The sequence below is a fragment of the Furipterus horrens genome, unplaced genomic scaffold (assembly GCF_987537825.1).
Source record: "Furipterus horrens unplaced genomic scaffold, mFurHor1.1.pri manual_scaffold_6, whole genome shotgun sequence".
In the NCBI taxonomy this organism is placed as follows: domain Eukaryota; kingdom Metazoa; phylum Chordata; class Mammalia; order Chiroptera; family Furipteridae; genus Furipterus; species Furipterus horrens.
This window is the reverse complement of record NW_028327176.1, coordinates 71,442,188-71,460,565: the sequence shown is the minus strand read 5'-3', so window position 1 is coordinate 71,460,565 and position 18,378 is coordinate 71,442,188. Positions and strand designations below refer to the sequence as shown.

The 18,378-nt window shown below is 38.3% G+C and overlaps 2 protein-coding genes across 2 annotated transcripts; one reads left to right on the top strand and one right to left on the bottom strand.

Annotated features, from left to right (window-relative positions):
- Positions 1–915: 915 nt before the first annotated feature.
- LIPT1 (lipoyltransferase 1) lies at positions 916–2,117 on the top strand. The gene has a single exon (XM_090280338.1). It carries the CDS (start codon positions 943–945, stop codon positions 2,062–2,064), a length of 1,122 nt encoding a protein of 373 aa, XP_090136464.1. The 5' UTR covers positions 916–942; the 3' UTR covers positions 2,065–2,117.
- A 6,159-nt stretch (positions 2,118–8,276) lies between these two features.
- MITD1 (microtubule interacting and trafficking domain containing 1) lies at positions 8,277–16,968 on the bottom strand. Its single transcript, XM_090280337.1, has 7 exons — positions 16,745–16,968; positions 12,246–12,347; positions 10,489–10,625; positions 10,324–10,410; positions 9,477–9,592; positions 8,497–8,557; positions 8,277–8,393 (listed from the first exon to the last, which is right to left on the bottom strand). The coding sequence occupies exons 1-7, from the start codon at positions 16,893–16,895 to the stop codon at positions 8,298–8,300; spliced, it is 750 nt and encodes a 249-aa protein (XP_090136463.1). The 5' UTR covers positions 16,896–16,968; the 3' UTR covers positions 8,277–8,297.
- Positions 16,969–18,378: the final 1,410 nt, after the last annotated feature.

Genomic DNA, 18,378 nt, shown 5'->3' with positions numbered 1-18,378 from the left:
AAATACACATTTTCAGCATATTGTGCTTTATTATTTCAAGAAAGGTAAAAACAGCTGAAACACACACACACACAAAAAGACTTGTGCCATGTATGGAGAAGGTGCTGTGACTGGTCAAAAGTATCAAAAGTGGTTTGCAAAGTTTCATGCTGGAGATTTCTCGTTGGACAATGCTTTACGGTCGGGTAGACCAGTTGAAGTTGATAGCAATCAAATCAAGACATTAATTGAGAACAATCAACGTTATACCACGCGGGATATAGCCAACATACTCAAAATACCCAAATCATTAAAGTTATTGGTGAAAATGAAAAATGTGTCTTTTACTTTATGGATAAAAACCATACAAACTTTTTGGCTGACCCAATACAAACTAAGAGATTGATTGAGTAAACTGTAGTATATCTAATAATGCAATAATACACAACATTAAAGCTAATGTAAAAACAGATTTAATGTTGAATGAAATAATAGTATGATTCTATTTCTGTAGGGGGAAAGTGTGTGTGTGTTTATACCTGCACAGAGAAAAATGGGTACATACCAAATCGTTCATTGTGATTATCTCCAAGTCGTGGTATGGTCTTTTAATGTACTCTTTTTCCATATCTGTATATTCTCATTCTTTCTCAGTGAACATATGTATTACCTGCGAATTCAAAATAACTGGTTTGGCTATGAGATATATTACATAATATATTTGTAGATTTACTGTTTGAATAATCTGTGCCCTTACTCCATTTCAACTGAAATTATTTGAAGTTTGTCTATATTTATTTCCTTTGAGTACTCTGTTGTAGAATTGTTCAAGACGAATGGTAAACCTAAAGGCAGCTGTCCTGGATAGAGTTTGAATTAGATAACCAAGAATTGATAACTAGAAAACAATTTAATTTTCCTTTTCTCAATCAAATAATTTGTTTTTCTTCCATTTTTCAAAGCATGCTGATTCCATTTTCAAAGAAGAATTGCTTCCAGTTACTTTGTAACCTCCAGGTCTCAGCAACTGGTTTTAAAAACACAGTAAAAAGGGGGCTCATTTTACAGTCAGTTTCCAATGACGTTTACCAAAATCTGGCTGTAGAAGACTGGATCCATGACCATATGAACCTAGAAGGCAAGCCAGTCCTGTTCTTTTGGAGAAATTCTCCCTCTATTGTAATTGGTAGGCATCAGAATCCTTGGCAGGAATGTAACCTGAATCTGATGAGAGAAAAAGGTGTAAAATTGGCTCGGAGAAGAAGTGGAGGAGGAACAGTTTACCATGATATGGGTAATATCAATTTGACTTTTTTTACAACCAAAAAAAAGTATGATAGGATGGAAAATCTAAAATTAGTTGTGAGAGCTCTGAATGCTGTCCAACCCCAGCTGGATGTGCAGCCTACCGAAAGATTTGACCTTTTACTTGATGGCCAGTTTAAAATCTCAGGAACAGCTTCTAAGATTGGCCGGACTACTGCTTATCACCACTGCACTTTGTTATGTAGTACTGATGGGACCTTCTTGTCGTCTTTGCTCAAGAGCCCTTACCAGGGGATCAGGAGCAATGCCACTGCTAGCATACCTTCCTCAGTAAAAAATCTGTTGGAAAAAGACCCCACTCTGACCTGTGAAGTACTGACAAATGCTATTGCTGCAGAATATGCTGCTTATCATCAGACTGATAATCACATCAACCTCATAAACCCAACAGATGAGACGCTGTTTCCTGGAATAAATAGCAAAGTCAAAGAACTACAAACCTGGGAATGGATCTACGGCAAAACTCCAAAGTTCAGTGTAAAAACTTCCTTTAATGTGTTACACAAACAGTCATACTTGGAAATTAAAGTATTCATAGATGTAAAGAACGGGAGAATTGAAATCTGTAACATTGAAGCACCAGATCATTGGTTGCCACTGGAAATATGTGACAAATTAAATTCAAGTTTTATTGGCAGTAAGTTTTGCCCAATTGAAACTACTATGTTAACAAATGCATTACATAGAACATGTCCAGAAGATGATGAACTATACAGTAGATGGAATATTCTCTGTGAAAAAATTAAGGGAATAATGTGATTGCAAGTAAATTTACTAATATTGGCAGTTTCAATAAGAAAATAAAAAATTTCAATGTACATTGTATGTCTCTTAAAATTAAAAGGGCCTAGCCTCTTTCAGTAACTTCTCCCCATTTGAGTGTATCACCCATCCTTGTCCATATATTCTGCTGACCTCTAGGATGCTTTCTTTCTTCACTGATTTTAATACCTGGCATTCATTATATTTCAGCTCCTGCCTTTATTACCATCTTAGGAATGTTTACCATATGGGACACTCTGACCTTAGAGTTAGTGCTTTTTCTTACCTCTGGGAAATACAGCTCAGGCTTCTTTCCACTTCTGATACCTTAATATCTAAAGTTCTCCCTTTTAGTTATAAACTTCTTTCCTCCCATCCTCTCCCACTAAATCAAGCCTATTGTAATTTTTATGAACCCTGAACTCTACCCTAATCTCTTGCTCCATTTCCCTTCCTTATCCTAGCTTGAATTATTTCAAATCCATTGCCCTTTCTTATCACCATTCTCATTTGCCTCTCTCTTGACCTCCCATAGCCACTTTTTCTTTTTTAATTCCACAATTGATTTTTTACTCCTATGCCCAGATGGCAGGCAATGTGGGAAGAAAATTCACACAATTCAGATTAACCCAATTCATATTTACAGCTTTCAACTTATATTTCTTCTTCCTGTTGGTGTCAGATTCAACTCATCTACTGACGCCCTTAAGTTTTTCAGAGGCATTATTCCTAAATGTTTCCACTCTTCTTCAACTCAGAATTCCACCACTCATCACAAACCTTGATTCATAATTTGAGAGCCTTCAGAAATGAACTCCTTTAGCCTCCCATGTTCTCTATTTCAACATTTCTCAGGAAGGGAACTCCTTTTCATTAAAGTTAACCCCTCTTATTGTACCCTAGTTTGACTCTTTCTTCCTTTGCAGCCTGCTTGGGCCTTATACTATCAAATATTTATCTAATTTTTTTTGTATTTTCTCTTGACTTTCACTGGATCCTTACCCGTAGCAAATTAACATGTTTATGTCTCCTCCTTCCCCAAAACTCTCCTGCTCAAAGTTTTATTCTTTCCATTTCTTCATTGTCAAACTCCTTTAAAGAGTAACATCACTGCCAACCGTTTCCTGTCTCTGAAGTTCATTCAGATACTCTTCTTATTCCCAGAGTACTTACTAGGTGTTTATTTAGTGCTTAGTATGTGCCAGATGCTTTGCTAGTTGGATGTTCGTGATGAGTGAGACATGGTCACTGACCTCAGGAATTGACAATTTAATGTTCTGGCATTCAAACTTTTTAAAAACTACAGTAAAAATATATTTTATATTGTGCATCAGCACACACACATTATATACCTAACAAGTTCATAATACAATGTTTACCTTCACTTTTTATTTATTTGGTATTTTATATTCAATTTTATTTTATTTTTTAAACATGGAATTTATGACCCATTTAATAGGTCAAGATCTGAGTTTTAAGAACTCAAGCCTAGTGGAGAAAATAGACAAATCAGGACATAATTGCAAAATGAGAATAGTATGAAAGAAAAGTCCAGGTGTTTAAAATAGACAGTAATAGGGGCTAGCTAGCTAGAGCTACCGTGGAGATGACTTTGAACCTGAGACTTGAAGACTAAGAGGAAAGCAGCCATGTAGAGTATCCAGTTCTTACCAGTTATCTATTGCTACAAAACAAAGCACTTCACAACTTGGTGGCTTAAAACAACAATCATTTATCACCACACTGCCCTCTGGCAATGCCTGCTGGTTCTCAGGAGGTTCAAGGTACACATTCCCTCAGAGATTGGGAAATTCTATCCTGCAGGGAGGCTTGGCCGCACGGGACCCTGGAAATAGAGGAGGCACAGTAAATTCTTAGGGAGTTAAGAATGAAATAGGCCATCTATATTCCTGTCTGAAGACCCTGATTGAGCCACAGTGACTGCAAGAATGAAAGCCAAGATAACTTCAGTCCATTCCCAGCACCACGAATGGGCCACTAAGCCTAGTCATAGGGAGACATTTTTAATGTTGGGCAGTCCATTAATGATCTGGGGAAAACTGACAAGTCTGTGGGAAAGATGAAAGACAGAAAATTTGAGAAGCCAAATGATTATCCCAATCTACTCTAAAGGGTCCAGTAAAAGTAACCTGGAAGCAAATGTGGTTTGAGTCATTGCTGCTGGGACCTCACCTAAAAAGACAGACCAGCCTGTGGAAAGCCTTAAAACCTGAACAGTTCAGACCTTGCCTCTACCACCTCTAGTACCCTGCCTACTCCAGCAGCAACCTGAGATACAGTCCTATTTGGCATGGGTGCCTTCCATGCCCTGGGCATAGGACACAGGCCAAGATCACCTCCAGGGGCGATTTGGGGCAATCGAGGACCCCATTTGAGCTCACTGGTCCCCCAGGAACAAAAGGTGATGGCTCTGGTTGATACTGGAGCCAAATGTACTTTGATACACCGAAGTTTTCTGGCCCCCTCAATGCCATCATTGGTTATGGAGGGTAAACGTAAACGTTTATGGCCAGGAAGGTCCCTTTGACACTGCAAATTCCCCCACAGGAACAGGAAGTTTTTTGCTTTCCAGTACCACATAACATATTGGGCATTGACATACTACCAGGTCAAACTCTGCAAACCTCTATTGGTGAATTGAGCCTCTGGGTCAGAGTAATCAAACCAGTGCTGAGGGGAAATGCCAACTGGGAACCAGTAAGTCTGCTGCCACCAACAATGGTAATTGTCAAACATAAGTTGCCAGGGTCAGGGTTAAGGAGATAGGAGAACCTATATGAGAACTGCACCAAGTGGGCATGGTACACTTGCCCATAGTGCTTTCAACAGCCTATTACAGGCTCCCTATTACGAGGGTTCTAAGTATGTCCTGGTTTGTGTGGGCAGCACATCTGATTTAACCCAATTTATCCCCTGTTGCCACACAAACCAGACTTCTACCATTAGGGGATTAGAGAAGATGAGTACCTTGTACGGAGATCCTCATAGAATAGACAGTGACTGGAGACATATTTCAACGGTCATGATGTGCAAGATTGGACAAAAGAACATGACAGAGTGGAGGTTTCATGTCTCCTATAACCCACAGGCAGCAGGGCTATAGAAGGAAGAATAGAATATTAAAGCCACAGATGAAATTACTAACAGATAAAACCACCTTGATCAGGACTAAAGTACTGCCCCCAGCTTTAATGTTTGAATGATTAACCAGTAAAGCCCGTTGCCCCATTTGCCAGACTGGAACGCTGAGTTAAAGTGTGAGTGGGTGGTGAAGAAATGGGGAATAAACTGTATAAGAGAACTCCTTCAAGAAGTTTGTTCACGAAGAGCAGACTGGGTGGTTATCTGCATGGGATGTGTGTATTGAGGGAACAACACAGTGGAGAGGAGAGACTGCTCAAAGGACCAAATCCTTGGTGAGGCTAAAGGAGGTGAGGTCAAGTTCACTTGCTAAAAATGTGGCTAGCTTTTTTATATCTTAGGACTAATAACCCTTTTCTACATGCCATAAATTTGAACTCAAGTTTTTAATTTTTTATGGTTCCTTTACTCGTTTTAAATATTTACAAAATTATTAAACCTTTTTGCCTTCTCATTGATAATCCCTGGGTTTTGTGTTGTGCTTAGTACATTTAGTGGGGTTTTTTAAATTGATTTTTCATTTAATTAACACTTTAATCCAGTTAGAACCATTTAGATCTAGTAGAGATCTAATGCTATTTTTTCCATTTATTGAATAGTATATTCTTTCCCCACTAATGAAAGACACATTATATATTAAGTACCTATACACACATTCATTTTCCCAGATGTGTCTCCAGACTCCTTATTCTATCCCACTGATTTGTCCATTCTTATGCCCAGATATTTTTAAATCATTTTGGTAGCATTGTCTTTATAGCTTGTCAAACAAGTGTCCTAGTGTAGTCTCTTTTGACATTTAATTTATAAATTAAGGGGAACTGACATCTTACTAAGCCTTCCCATTCGGGAATATAATTTGTCTTTCCAGTTATCTTGGTTTTCTTTTACATCCCTTCATAAAGCTTACTGTTTTTAAATATAGTTCTTGCATATTTCTTGATGTTTAATAGATAAACTTGCATTTGGTATCCTTCTGGTAGTCTAATTGGACCTAGGAATAGAACTTCAAATATTTAGAACAATGGATGGCAATATCATTATCTCTTACGGTTTCTATGAGAGTTGAATAAAAGTTATCACAGGGTTATGGATTGCTGATTCTCTAGTGACAGATCCATTCACTCTAGAAATCAGAGTTGTTATTTTAACATGTAAGTATGGAGATCTAACCCATATTCTCACCTGAATGAAAGGCCACTCTACTTCCACATGACAATGGTACCTGGCAAAAAAGGGCAGGATCCACTGCAGAAAGGGACTTTGGATCAGGTCCAATATTTTTCCACGTGCTCTCCTGAGATCCCGAATTTCCGAAGAAGACAGACTGAGCCCCTCTCAGACAGATGAAAATGCTCTTCAATTATTTTTTTGAGCCTCTCCTACATGAGTTTAAAGTTCAGGCGCTCCCCAAAGAGCTTTGTTCTGCATATGCACTGGTCGCTACCAGCCCACGTTGGGAAACTGGAAAGCTAAAAACTGCTCTGCGCCTGGAAGAATACTCAAGCCCTATATAAGCCTTACTCCAGAAGCAGTTCAAGGAGCCATATTCTTCATTAGCATGTGCTTCCTTGATACATTAAGCTCCCTCCTTGCCACCTTGTTTTCAGTAAACCTCTTCTTTAGAATATTTCAGCTCTCGATTTCTATCTTTCTGCCTTCACCTATGACACACATAATAAAGGTCAACAAAACTAGTTTGAGTATTTTCAGGTTCAGCATTATCAGCACCTGAACCTTTAAACATCAAAGAAAAACATCAGGAACTTTTCTGGAAGCCCTTTTTGTTTTCCCACAAAGGCAAAACATAAACCTGGTGTCTAAAGCCACCCAGGACTACTCAGCTCAACCTTAGTCCCCTGGCTTCCTTCCACATGGCTTTATTCCTCCACATTATTTAATCTTGAATTTAATCTTCAATCTTTCCCTGATGTGGTGTTTATATGTGCACTCTCCAACAGCAGTACTTCTATTTATTTCTGCAGATTCTGGCTTAGCTTATTCTTTAGGCTTCTGGACTGTCCATTGCTTCTACCTGTACCCACTCTCCCAATCCAACTCCTGGAAATCTAGTGTTTGTCCCCATGCAGTCAATTGGCATCTGGATGGATGTGCTCACCCAGAATAGTTCATTCTAAACTATAAAGCTTTACAAATGTGCCAGCCAAGGTTGAATGAGCTGCAAAATGCATCTGGATAACTAAATAGGTTGATCTGCCTTTATGGAGTTAGGTAATATTTATGAATGTCTGCCAAAGACATTGATTTGTAACAAAATTAACATTATACTTTTATTTCTGGATATTAGACACACAAGCCCATCTGTCTCTTTAAGACAGGGGTCCCCACCCCCGGGCCCTGGTACCAGTACCGGTCAGTGGCCTGTTAGGAACCAGGCAGCAAGAAGCAAAACTCCCCTGAGCTCTGCTTCCTATTCTCCATCCCCCTGCCCATCCACAGTGGGTGAGCCAGCAAACCTCACCTGAGCTCTGCCTCCTGTCTCTACACCCCCCTACCTGTACACAGCAGGGGAGGGGATTTGAAACTCACCTAAGCTCTGCCTCCAGCCACCCGGTCTACTCATTCCACAGTGGGGGGAGCAAAGCTCACCTGAGCTCAGCTTCCTGTCCCATCCACAAACCCCCACCCAGACAAGACCAGTCTGTGGTGCCAAAAAGGTTGGGGACCACTGCCTTAAGAGTACTCTTATCCAAAAATTTTCCACCTAGACTCTACATCCCCAGGGGCAATATTAACATCCAATTCATCTTTATAATAGGTGCTCATTATTTGTTGATTCACGCTCCAACAGCCAAGTGAGAGAAAAGCTGGTAAACTTTAAATTTTCCGTATGACTTAAAACACTGTAAATCTAAGTAATGTATTAACAAAAATATTTAGAATTGGTCACACAACTGAACAATGGATCCATAAATTAGTAGAAATGTATAAGTTTATTGTTAAATTCACACATTATAGGAATGATCTGTCCAAAGTAAAAAAAATATATATATATATATATATTCACTTAAAATAGAAACATACAATGTAAATTAAGCAACTACCTATCATATTTTTTGTGTGTGCTTGTTATGGAAAATGTCCACTGTTGTCTCATGACATGGTCTTAAATCAAAATCACAATATCCAAGGGAGAAACGACTCTGAGAAAAGAAGAAAAGAGTTGTTTTTTTTTAACAAAAGGACCAAAGCCATGTTGTTAAAATGATACAAAAAGAGTGCTACCCACTCATGGCTATATCCTACCTGTGGTTTCTTAAAATAATCCAGTCCCCTTCCAATCTTAATCATCCATCCATTGTTGAACCTACTGAAATTAGTATACAGTATTATATTCCAGACACTTATGTCAGACGATTATCAAAGCTATAGAGTATGAAGTTTCAGCAAATCCCCCCTAACAGAAAACCATTTCCTCCAGTAACCTGAGTTGACCCAAACTTGGGAGAAACTCATGGGTTGTGGCTACAATGAAGCAAAATGTCCAAAGAAACCATGAGTTTATTGATTCACTGATGAAGAGTTTTACGATTACGTTAAAACTTACTCTTGGACCAGCTTGCTGATACAACCTTCCTAGTCTGCTAACATGTGGTTTCAAAGTATACTCAGGCAGTCTGTGGTGGCGTTTCAGGGGCTGTCCTACTTAGCAATGGGAGAAATAAACAGAAATCGCTCTGGATCCTGACCTCTGCTTCAGCCACAGCAGCTGCATTTTCATCTATTTTGCATTTAGGTTGCTCTTAAGTTTTCACTAAAACTGAGGGTGCCACTGCTATAAACATGAAAGCCACTATGCTAAACAGAGGAAACATATCACTAAAAAAAGTGCATATATTATTTCCTCATAGACACAGCATACTGTCAGGCCTACTAGAATATATTATAAACTGTAGAAGTTAAGCCACATTAAATAAATACCAGTATCACTAAAAAAGGAAATAAATTCTCCCAATACTATAAAACAATATGTATAGTTGACAGAAAGGAATTACCTCTTTTCACATGACATAGAACATGTAAATTTTATTCCATCAGGAAATATGAAACAGGACAAAATAAGCCAAATTTTTATCCTTCAAAAGTGAAAAGATACTATAATTTAGCTTTATTTAAAAACTTTAGTATTTAAATTGAGTATTTATATGCAATTATATAAAACTTAAAAGAAATAAAAATAAGTATTTTTCAACTGCTTAAAAGTGAAAATAGTATGATACACTAACCTAATTTCTCGACCATGTATTGAAGATGAGTATTCTAATTCCAACAGCACTCCATGATTCCAGAGTGACTCTTTTATTTCTTTCAGGCCACTAATTTGCTGCTGTTTCCCACTGCCCTGTTAATAGGAATAAATACAATTTTCTGCCTCAGTTATTGGTATTTTAAATTATCCCTGAGCTATGCAATGTGTATCATAGGTGAATTAAAATGGAAAGATTCAATACTAGTTTCAATGTCTATTAATCTCAAAGAAGCAACCAAAGAATATGAAGTGCTTTATGAGCAATTGTTTTTAATCGGAAGATTGTTTTTTTTTCTAATGTAGACATAACACCACTGTCCTACCTCCTAAAATGCATTTCAGTAATGCTGTTTAGTTATTCTAATGGGGCTTGCTTGTTCTTGAATTAATCCTAGAAATTTGAATTATCTAGAAGCATTCCTATGTAAGTCAAAATCCAGAGAGATGTCTGCTATCATGCTATGATCGCCCAGAATGCCAATGCAATCAATCAAGAAAAAGAGATACAGGTAATAACTGGTAGAAAAAAAAAAAATGAGATGAAATTGTCAATAGTGCAGACAGCGTGACTGCCTCCTAGAACATCCAAGAGACTAAATTAACAAAATTTTTGAATGAGTTTAGCAAAGTGGCCAAATTCAAAGTACAAGACACTAAAATCAACAGCATTTTCTCAAGGTGTTTTGTGCCTATTGGTAGATAATAAGTTCACCCCAAGGAAATAGCTCTAGCTGAAGCATTACATCCAGTTTTCCTTGCTTGAAATTTATCTTGTAACTGAATAAAATTAAGTTGAGAAAGAGTAAATGCCTTCAGATACCTACTTCATCCAGGGAGGTGAGAAGATGAACTGTTTTTACTTTACATGGTCTCTTAATAAGCATCTCACAAAATCGAAGGAAGTTATATAGCTGAAAGATATTAGAATGGGTTACTACTAACTCGTACATTTTAAATAACATTTTATCACGTTAGTTTGTTTCACTTACCTGATGAATATGTCTAATATAAAGATCTTCTATCCAAACTTCTGTAACTGACTCATTAAGATATTCTTGAAAAAGTGTCTCATAACTGAAACCTATGGCATTCTCCTCTATTTTAATTTGCTTGTGATATTTTCCATCTACAAAACACAAGCTTTAATTTAAAAAAAATCCAGTGCAACTTTTTATACATATTATATTTATATATAGCAATTAATCAGGATCAGGTACAAATTAATTTTTTAACTTATCCACTCAGTAAACATTTGTGAATGGCTGCTGTATACCAGGCACAGGGCAAGATGCTACACATACCTCAGAGATAAGCAAGGCAAACCATTCCGTGAGTGATTTCTGCCTTTACCAAGCCCAGGCAAGTGGGAAAGTCCAGAGATTCCTTGGAACAGGTTCTTGAGCTGATTCCTAGAAACCAGGCATTTTATTCAAGAGAGGACTATATGTATAAAAATATCTGATATTCTTGTCACCATGAGTAGAACTACAAGTTACAATTGAGTGGCTCTCTGGTCCTTCTCTTCATATTTAAGTCTTTTATGTTCTGCAATTCAATAGCTAAAGTGAGTATTAAATACATAAATGCAGTATAATATGGAGTTTAGAAGTCTTTCTTAGAACTTGCAGGGAGTGTTTTAAGCAAAAATTGATAGTACTTTTCAATAACCCAAGCCAAAGACTAGGGTGCCAGAGGATTAGTAGGATAGTTCCAATGAGTTTGTTCATTCAAAATAATTATTGGAAAGGCTAAAAAAACTAATTGGTAGTTTCTAATCTATATGCTGATTTCACTTTCAAACTGTTTAAAAACCAGTAATTTGTATTTTGTTTCTAATATTTTCACAGATACACTGTTAGCAACTATGCATCTGTTCTGAAGCCAAGAGCCACATAGGTTAATTTAAACCCAGTATATTCAAACCACAATGCTGATGTTTCTGTATTTCATCAATGTCTTATTTAGAGAGAAATTTCATTGTAGATTTCAGTTTGAGGTAAAGGAAACAATTTTATTCCCACTCAACAGAGGAGCTCAGTAGGGAAACCAGGGTGTGGCTGGTACAGAATACTAGGAAGAGGTGGGGAGAGGGCTGTAGTCAGGAGAGCAAGAAAGAGCAACTGGGGAGCTGGAGGTACTGGCTTTTTAGGGCAAAAGTTCTTTGGCTGCAGAAAGCAGCGGAATGTGCAGTTCAGGCAACTGCGGAAACTTGTATTTATGTCTGTAAACTCAATGCTCATAAGGAGAAAACAAGTAATAAACAGGGAGCAATATTACTGCATCTCTAATAATTAGGAATACTTCTGAAATGTTTTGAGTCACAATAAAACTCCAAAGAATTTCTTCAGATATTATAGTGTTTTGGTCATTTTATTAAAAAAGAAATTAAATACAGGATTCACATTCAGTATTCCTGTGTAGTGTTAACTTAAACTGGGTGTACACATAAGCTTCATGGGGATCTGTGAATTCCTTAAAACAGCAGGCAAAGATCTGCAGTATTTATAGCTTTCTTCAGATTCTCAAGAGGGTATCTGACTACCACCTCACTTCCCACTCAACCCCCTCCCCCCACAAAGGGTAAGAATAGCTTCTGTACAGGAGAGCAGAAATGCAGAGTAAACCTGTCAGCTCCAGGGATAAATGATCTAGACCTCACACAGCTCCAAAGGCAGAGCCAGGAACAGTGAGTGAAATGGGCTTTGTCAATAATGTATGAACACATTCTCTAAAACGGCCGCTTTACCTTCTTTTTCTTGATCCAAGTGTTTCTTTATGTTTTCTGCTCTATCCATGTAGCCAGAAATTTTTTTTCTGAGATTACATTTCTTTGTATCATCTTTGGTGCCTACAAATTAAAAAATATATTCCCAAATTTCAAAAACTATTTTTCTACTTAATATAGGCATTATTTCCAGCTTCCCAGGTCTTCCACACATTACCTATCCCTTTGCCTGGTTTGCCTTGGCCCAAAAACACATAATTTTGACTTGATCATTGGTGCACTAAATATCTGAAGCAGTCCCTTAAGGAGTGGGGACTCTGACACTGTGTCTCACTGCAGGATACACCAAATCTGGTACAGCAACAAAGGTGACTTAGTACATGTCATACCTGAATGTGAGCACTATTTTGCCCTAATCACCCACAGGTTTGAAGTCCTCACATAATCAAAAGAAAGATAACAATATCTCTTTCTTCCACAAAACCAGATTCTCTGGTAGACTTCTCCATTATATCTTATGCTCAGTCATTTTCCTAGCCACCCCAAAATGTAAGGTAGTTTTGAATATAATTATCAATAAAATCTTACCTCAAAGCACCCCCTGCCCCAGTCCCAATCAGTTACCAAATCACTTCTGGTTCCTTCTTTTTTTAAATGCTTAGTTTTTAAGACATTTTATTTTGAGTTAATTGTATATTTATGGAAAGTTGCAAAAATAGCACAGACTCCTTTCACCCATATTCCCCTAGTAGTAACATATCACATAACCATAGCACAATGACCAGAGTTAGGAAATTAAAATCGATACAACTCTATTAAGTCATCTATGCACCTATTTCCCCAATTTTTTTTCACTAAAAAAAGTGTGTTTTCTAGTCAAGGATCCCACATAGCATTTAGTTGTTATGTCTCCTCTTTTGTTCCTCCAATCTGTCATAGTTCCTTAGTCTCTCTCTGCCTTTCATGACCCTGTCCTTTAGGAAGAGTAGTGGTTATTTTGTAGACTTCTCTCATTTTGATGTTCTCTCATGATTAGATTAAAATTATGCTTTTTTTTACAAAAAAAAATCACAGAAGCGTTGTGCCCTTCCCAGTTGTACATGATGTTGATGTGTCTTATTACCAGTGATGTTAATTCTGACCACTTGGTTAAGGTGAAGTTCACAAATCTCTCCACTGTAAAATCACTATTTTCTCCTTTGTAATTAATAAGTATCTTGTGGAAAGACATTCTGTTTCTCATCACTCTTTTACCCATTAATTTTAGCATCCACCAATGGTCCTTGCCAGCAACAAGTATCACTACAGTGTTTGCCAAATGGTGATTTTCTATTGCCATCATTCCTGTTTATTAGTTGGAATTTTACTGTAAGGAAGAACTGTCCCTTCTCCCCATCTATTTATTTATTCAATTATTAATTTATATCAATATGGATTCATGAGTATTTATTTTATTCTATGGGTTGTAATACAATACGGTCATTATTTCCTTTCTCAAATTTTATCAGCTTTGGTTTAGAGCTCTTTAATGTTGGTTTCTGTGTTCTTTCGACATGCCCTATAATTTTTCGAGCACTTCCTTACTTTCCTGTACAAAATGTTTTAAATTCATCTTGCATTTTCCCTGCCCCAGCCCTGGAAGCAACCATTTTTCCAAGGATCCCTAGTTCCTTTTATTAGAATGGTATCAAGAAATCAACTTCTGGGTGCTAATTGGTCTCACTGATAATAGGAAAGTCCTATCACTACATCTAGACCCTTTCAGTCAACACAACTAGAAAGTATATGTAGGCTTATTAATATACACATCCAGGCATACCCCAGAGATATTGCAGCTTCAGTTCCAGACGACTGCAATAAAGCAATTATCGCAATAAAGTGAGTCATACAGATATTTTGGTCATATGCTAATGTCAGTAATTCAATATCCATACTGTCTCCTCCTTTTCCTAATATTGATGTCACCTACCTGATTCATTCAGGCCCCTTATAACCTCTCATTTTGGTTCCTGCAGGAGTACCTTAATTGGTCTGCTTGACTTCAGTCTTTTCAGTTTAATGTGTCTCCTATGATCTTGCCATATTCAGATTACTCAAGAAATAATTATTGAGAATTTACTACATGCTAGGCAGGCATTGTTCTAAGCACTGGGGGTGTAGAGGTTAATAAAACAGACACAATTCTCCCCTATCATTCAGGAGGTAAAACATGTATGTTTAATGGTGATGTTATTAAAGAAAATAAAGAAAGGAAGAAGGATGAGGGAGTCCTGAAGTTGAGTTGTAATGTTACCCTGGAGGTCAGGGAAGGCCTCACAGAAAAAAAGGTGATATTTGTGTAAAGACTGAAGAGAAGAGGGAGTAGGCCATGCAAATATTTGAGAGAAGACCTATTTCTAAGAGAGACAAACCCTGAGATGCAACTTTAATTACATCACTGCTTTATTAAAAACTTTAAATGGCTTCTCCTTGTCAATGAAATAAGTTAAAATCTAAATCTACTGTTAATCTTTACTTCTTACTCTTCCCCTATAGACATATGCTGAACTAAAGTGAACCACTGACTTGGTTAAGCAGCACAGATAGAATTTGAACACTATTAGCTGAATTTCTGATTTCTGAAATTCTAGTTATTTCTTCAAAAGCCATCTGTCAAAAGCCACATCCATCATCCCACCCCCAAATGATCTTTAACTGTTTAAATGCTCATTGCCCCTGTCTATAGCTTTCTCCTGGCACTTATTCCCTGTATTCGAGTTATTTTCCATCTGTACCTTAACCTGTAAGATCATGTCACTGTCTCTAACCTCTACAGGATCAGTGGAGCACACTGGAGCAGCACTCCTGTGATTCTCCTGCTTCAGATTCCTGAAGCGCCAGTATTTGAGCAGTGTTCCACCTGACCAACAGTGTACACCATCTCTCTTTTTGGTAGTCAGTATACCAGAGTCTTTAAAGCTTTGACTTGGGATTTTGAGTCTACCAACTATAGCAAAATTGGAAAGCAAACTTTACTTTATTTACGTTATGAGAATAACATCACCTCCTACTTCATAGGGAAACTTAAGGATGAAACGAGATCATGCTTTTAATATGTTCTTCTGCCCAGTGCCTAGCATTCAGCACTCATAAATGATAAATACTCATTGTTATCATCCTCATCATCATTAAATGTGCCCTGCGCAAGGCAGTTCTATAGTAGAGAGAAGCACCGAATGTTGAAGAGCGCCCTCTGCTGTCTCAAAACCCCTTTAACACTTACTTTACATACACAGGCTAGAAGGCAGAGGACAGGAGGAGAGATGTTAGGCCAGACTGGGTGAGGGAAGCAGAGGCTGGTCTTAATTTAAAACAATTATTGGGGGTTATGTGGGTACTTCACGACACTGAATAATTACGTAAAAGTCTCCCTGTCCCACCCACAATCTAGCATTTCTCACATCGAGTATCAGTAAACCTATTTCTTATGGGAAAACTCTTTTCTTCTACTATGTGATTTTATTTTTTACTTTTAATTAAACTGTTTAAACAGAACAGGTTAAGAGTGTAATGAACATCCTTATTACCCAGCACCTAGATTTAAAAATTGTTAGCATTTTTAAAATTTATTTATTCACTTATTTATTTTTAGAGAGAGGGGACAGGAGAAAGAGAGGGAGAGAAATATCACTGTGTGGTTGCCTCTCACTTGCGCCCCCAACTGGGGACCTGACACGCAACCTAGTCATGTGCCCTGACTGGGAATCGAACCAGCGACACTTGGCTCACAGGATAAGGCTCAATCCACGGAGCCACAGCAGCCAGGGTTTTTGTTAGCGTTGTTTTTTGTTTTTTTTTTTTTCCCCTACATTTGCGTCCATGCTTCTTCCCGAAATACTTTGGTCTGCATCTCTAAAAATTTTTTAAAAATTAAAATTAAAAACGTTTTCCAAGAAACCCTACTGCCTAACAAAGCTAATAATTTTAATGTTACGAAATCTATATTTCAAATTGATCTAAAAATGTCTTCTAGCCCTGGCCAGTGTGGCTCAGTTGGCTGGAGGGCTGACCTGTGACCGAAAGGTTTCGCTTTTGATTCCCGTCTGGCACAAGCCTAGGATGCGGGTTTGGTGCCCTGACCAGGCACTACATCCACAGTCTAGGCCCCCAGAAGTAAACCAATCCTCTCTTTCCCTTCCTCTCTCTCTAAAAGCAATGAAAATAAAATGTCGTGGGTGAAAGAAAAATAAAAGGTTTTGTTAACGTCTTCTATAGTTCCTTCAAACACAAGCCCTACCAAGGTTTATATATTAATTTGGTTATGTCTCTTAAAAATCTGTAGTAGTACCGCCCCCCCGTTTCCTGATAACATCAATCTATTAAAAATATAAAAGAAATCAGTTCATTATACCCGTAAAATGTGTCACCTTCTGCATTTGCTTTCTCACGGTGCACAAAGATCACCAACTCTTACACTGCGCGATCCCGCAGCGGGATCCCGCTCCTTTTTCTGTAATCCCCCTCCAGGGTTCATTGCTCACCTTTCAGAACCTGCAGGAGCAGGTCAATCCCCTCCTGGTAACACACCAGAGCCTGCTGGTATCGGGACTCGGAATCTAGCTCCACCGCCCGCTTTAACACAGTGACTGCAGCTACACTCTCGGAATCCAGTCCCGGCCCAGATTTTGCCATAATTCTGGAAACTCCTCTTCACCTCAAACCCAGCCAGATTTGGACTGGTCTGCCGCACTTCCGGGAGCGATCACGTGACACAACGTGCCGGCTCTTTCTTCTCCTGATCCTTGAGTGGGAGGGATACAGCCGGAACAAAAGGGCAGCGTTTTGCGCGCGCTTTGACGGCAGAATTTGAGTGTAACGCTTGATGGTCTTTCTGTTCAGCTTCCTGTCGACGGGTAAGTTCGGACTTAACATTTAGCAACCGCTAGTAAGTTGGGAATCCATGGCCAAAACTATTGCATTTTTGCCTGGAGTACATATCTGGGAACCATATGTACATGCGCGTTGATTTTCCCTATTTGAATCTGCGGGTCACAGTAACCTAGATCGGCCTGCTTCCGGTAGTGTCCCTTTGGTTCCCAAAAAGCCACTGGCCGACCGGATTCTCTTCCCCAGTTGGAGGGATTCCAGGACACTTGCTGAGCGAGCCGTGAGCCCAGATTCTCAAAGCTCAAGGGCTGGGCCGCCTAGCCTGGACAGCCTGGGAAAGGAAACTCAGGTTTGGTTTAGCCTTTTCTATGCTTCTGTTTTATTCATGATGCTGGCTTTCCATTGGGCATCAGCGTAATTTATTTTGTTAATGAAGATTTTTTTAATTGCCTTATTTTTAAGTCGCTGCATTTAAGAAGGCCGACTTATCGAAATTAGCAGTTAAAATATTTGTCATTTTACTAAAAGCTCTGGTTTTTGCAGCCATGTCTTGGTCGTCACCTACCCAAAGCTGTTTGTGCTGCGTATTTTTGCCAAAAGGCACTTAGGCTGCCTAGTGTTTATCTGGCATTAGGGGTTCAAAGAAGAGACATTTCTTGTCTTCAGAGATTTCGGTTTATTGGAAGGGAAATTTTGTTTTTCATTTTTACTAATGCCCGCTCCCCTCATTATTACATAGATGCCTCTTTAGGAAAGGAAATTGTTTTATTAAGTATGAATTACATGCATGGTATTGTAAAAGAACAGCAATAAAAAATCTTATCAGACATTACAGGAGGAAAAGGAAAGATTCCCCTGGGAGCCGCCTCCTCATCCCCACCCCCACCCCTGGGGTGCGGAGGTGGGGGGAATGTTAACGTTTTTCTGATAGCCTTCCACAGTTTTTCCGTGTACACACACACATTAACAGACATTTTTAAAAATGGAAATAAGATTATACTTCTCATGATGCGTGTATTTTCCTATTTTTGCATTAGTGCAAGAGAAAAGTTATTACTAGAGATGATGAACACAATACAGTGTACAGATGATGGGGTGTATAATTTTGTTAACCAGTGTCACCCCAATAAATTCAGTAAATACAAAAATAAAAATGCTTTCGATAAAAAAAAGTTATTGTACAGTAGGAGATAGTATAATTGTTTCAAGGTCCAAGACTTACATACCTAATTATTAAGAATGACCTTTAGTAAAACTTATAACTTTTGACTGTCACACCTTCTAAAGT

Bases quoted from the DNA above. Each gene is read 5' to 3' on its own strand.
- LIPT1 (XM_090280338.1), top strand. From the start codon at position 943: ATGCTGATTCCATTTTCAAAGAAGAATTGCTTCCAGTTACTTTGTAAC.
- MITD1 (XM_090280337.1), bottom strand. From the start codon at position 16,895: ATGGCAAAATCTGGGCCGGGACTGGATTCCGAGAGTGTAGCTGCAGTC. The intron at 12,348-16,744 runs GTGAGCAATGAA...TTTAATTTGTAG, and splicing joins GCTCCTGCAGGTTCTGAAAG to GCACCAAAGATGATACAAAG. The intron at 10,411-10,488 runs GTAAGTGAAACA...AATATCTTTCAG, and splicing joins ATATTAGACATATTCATCAG to CTATATAACTTCCTTCGATT.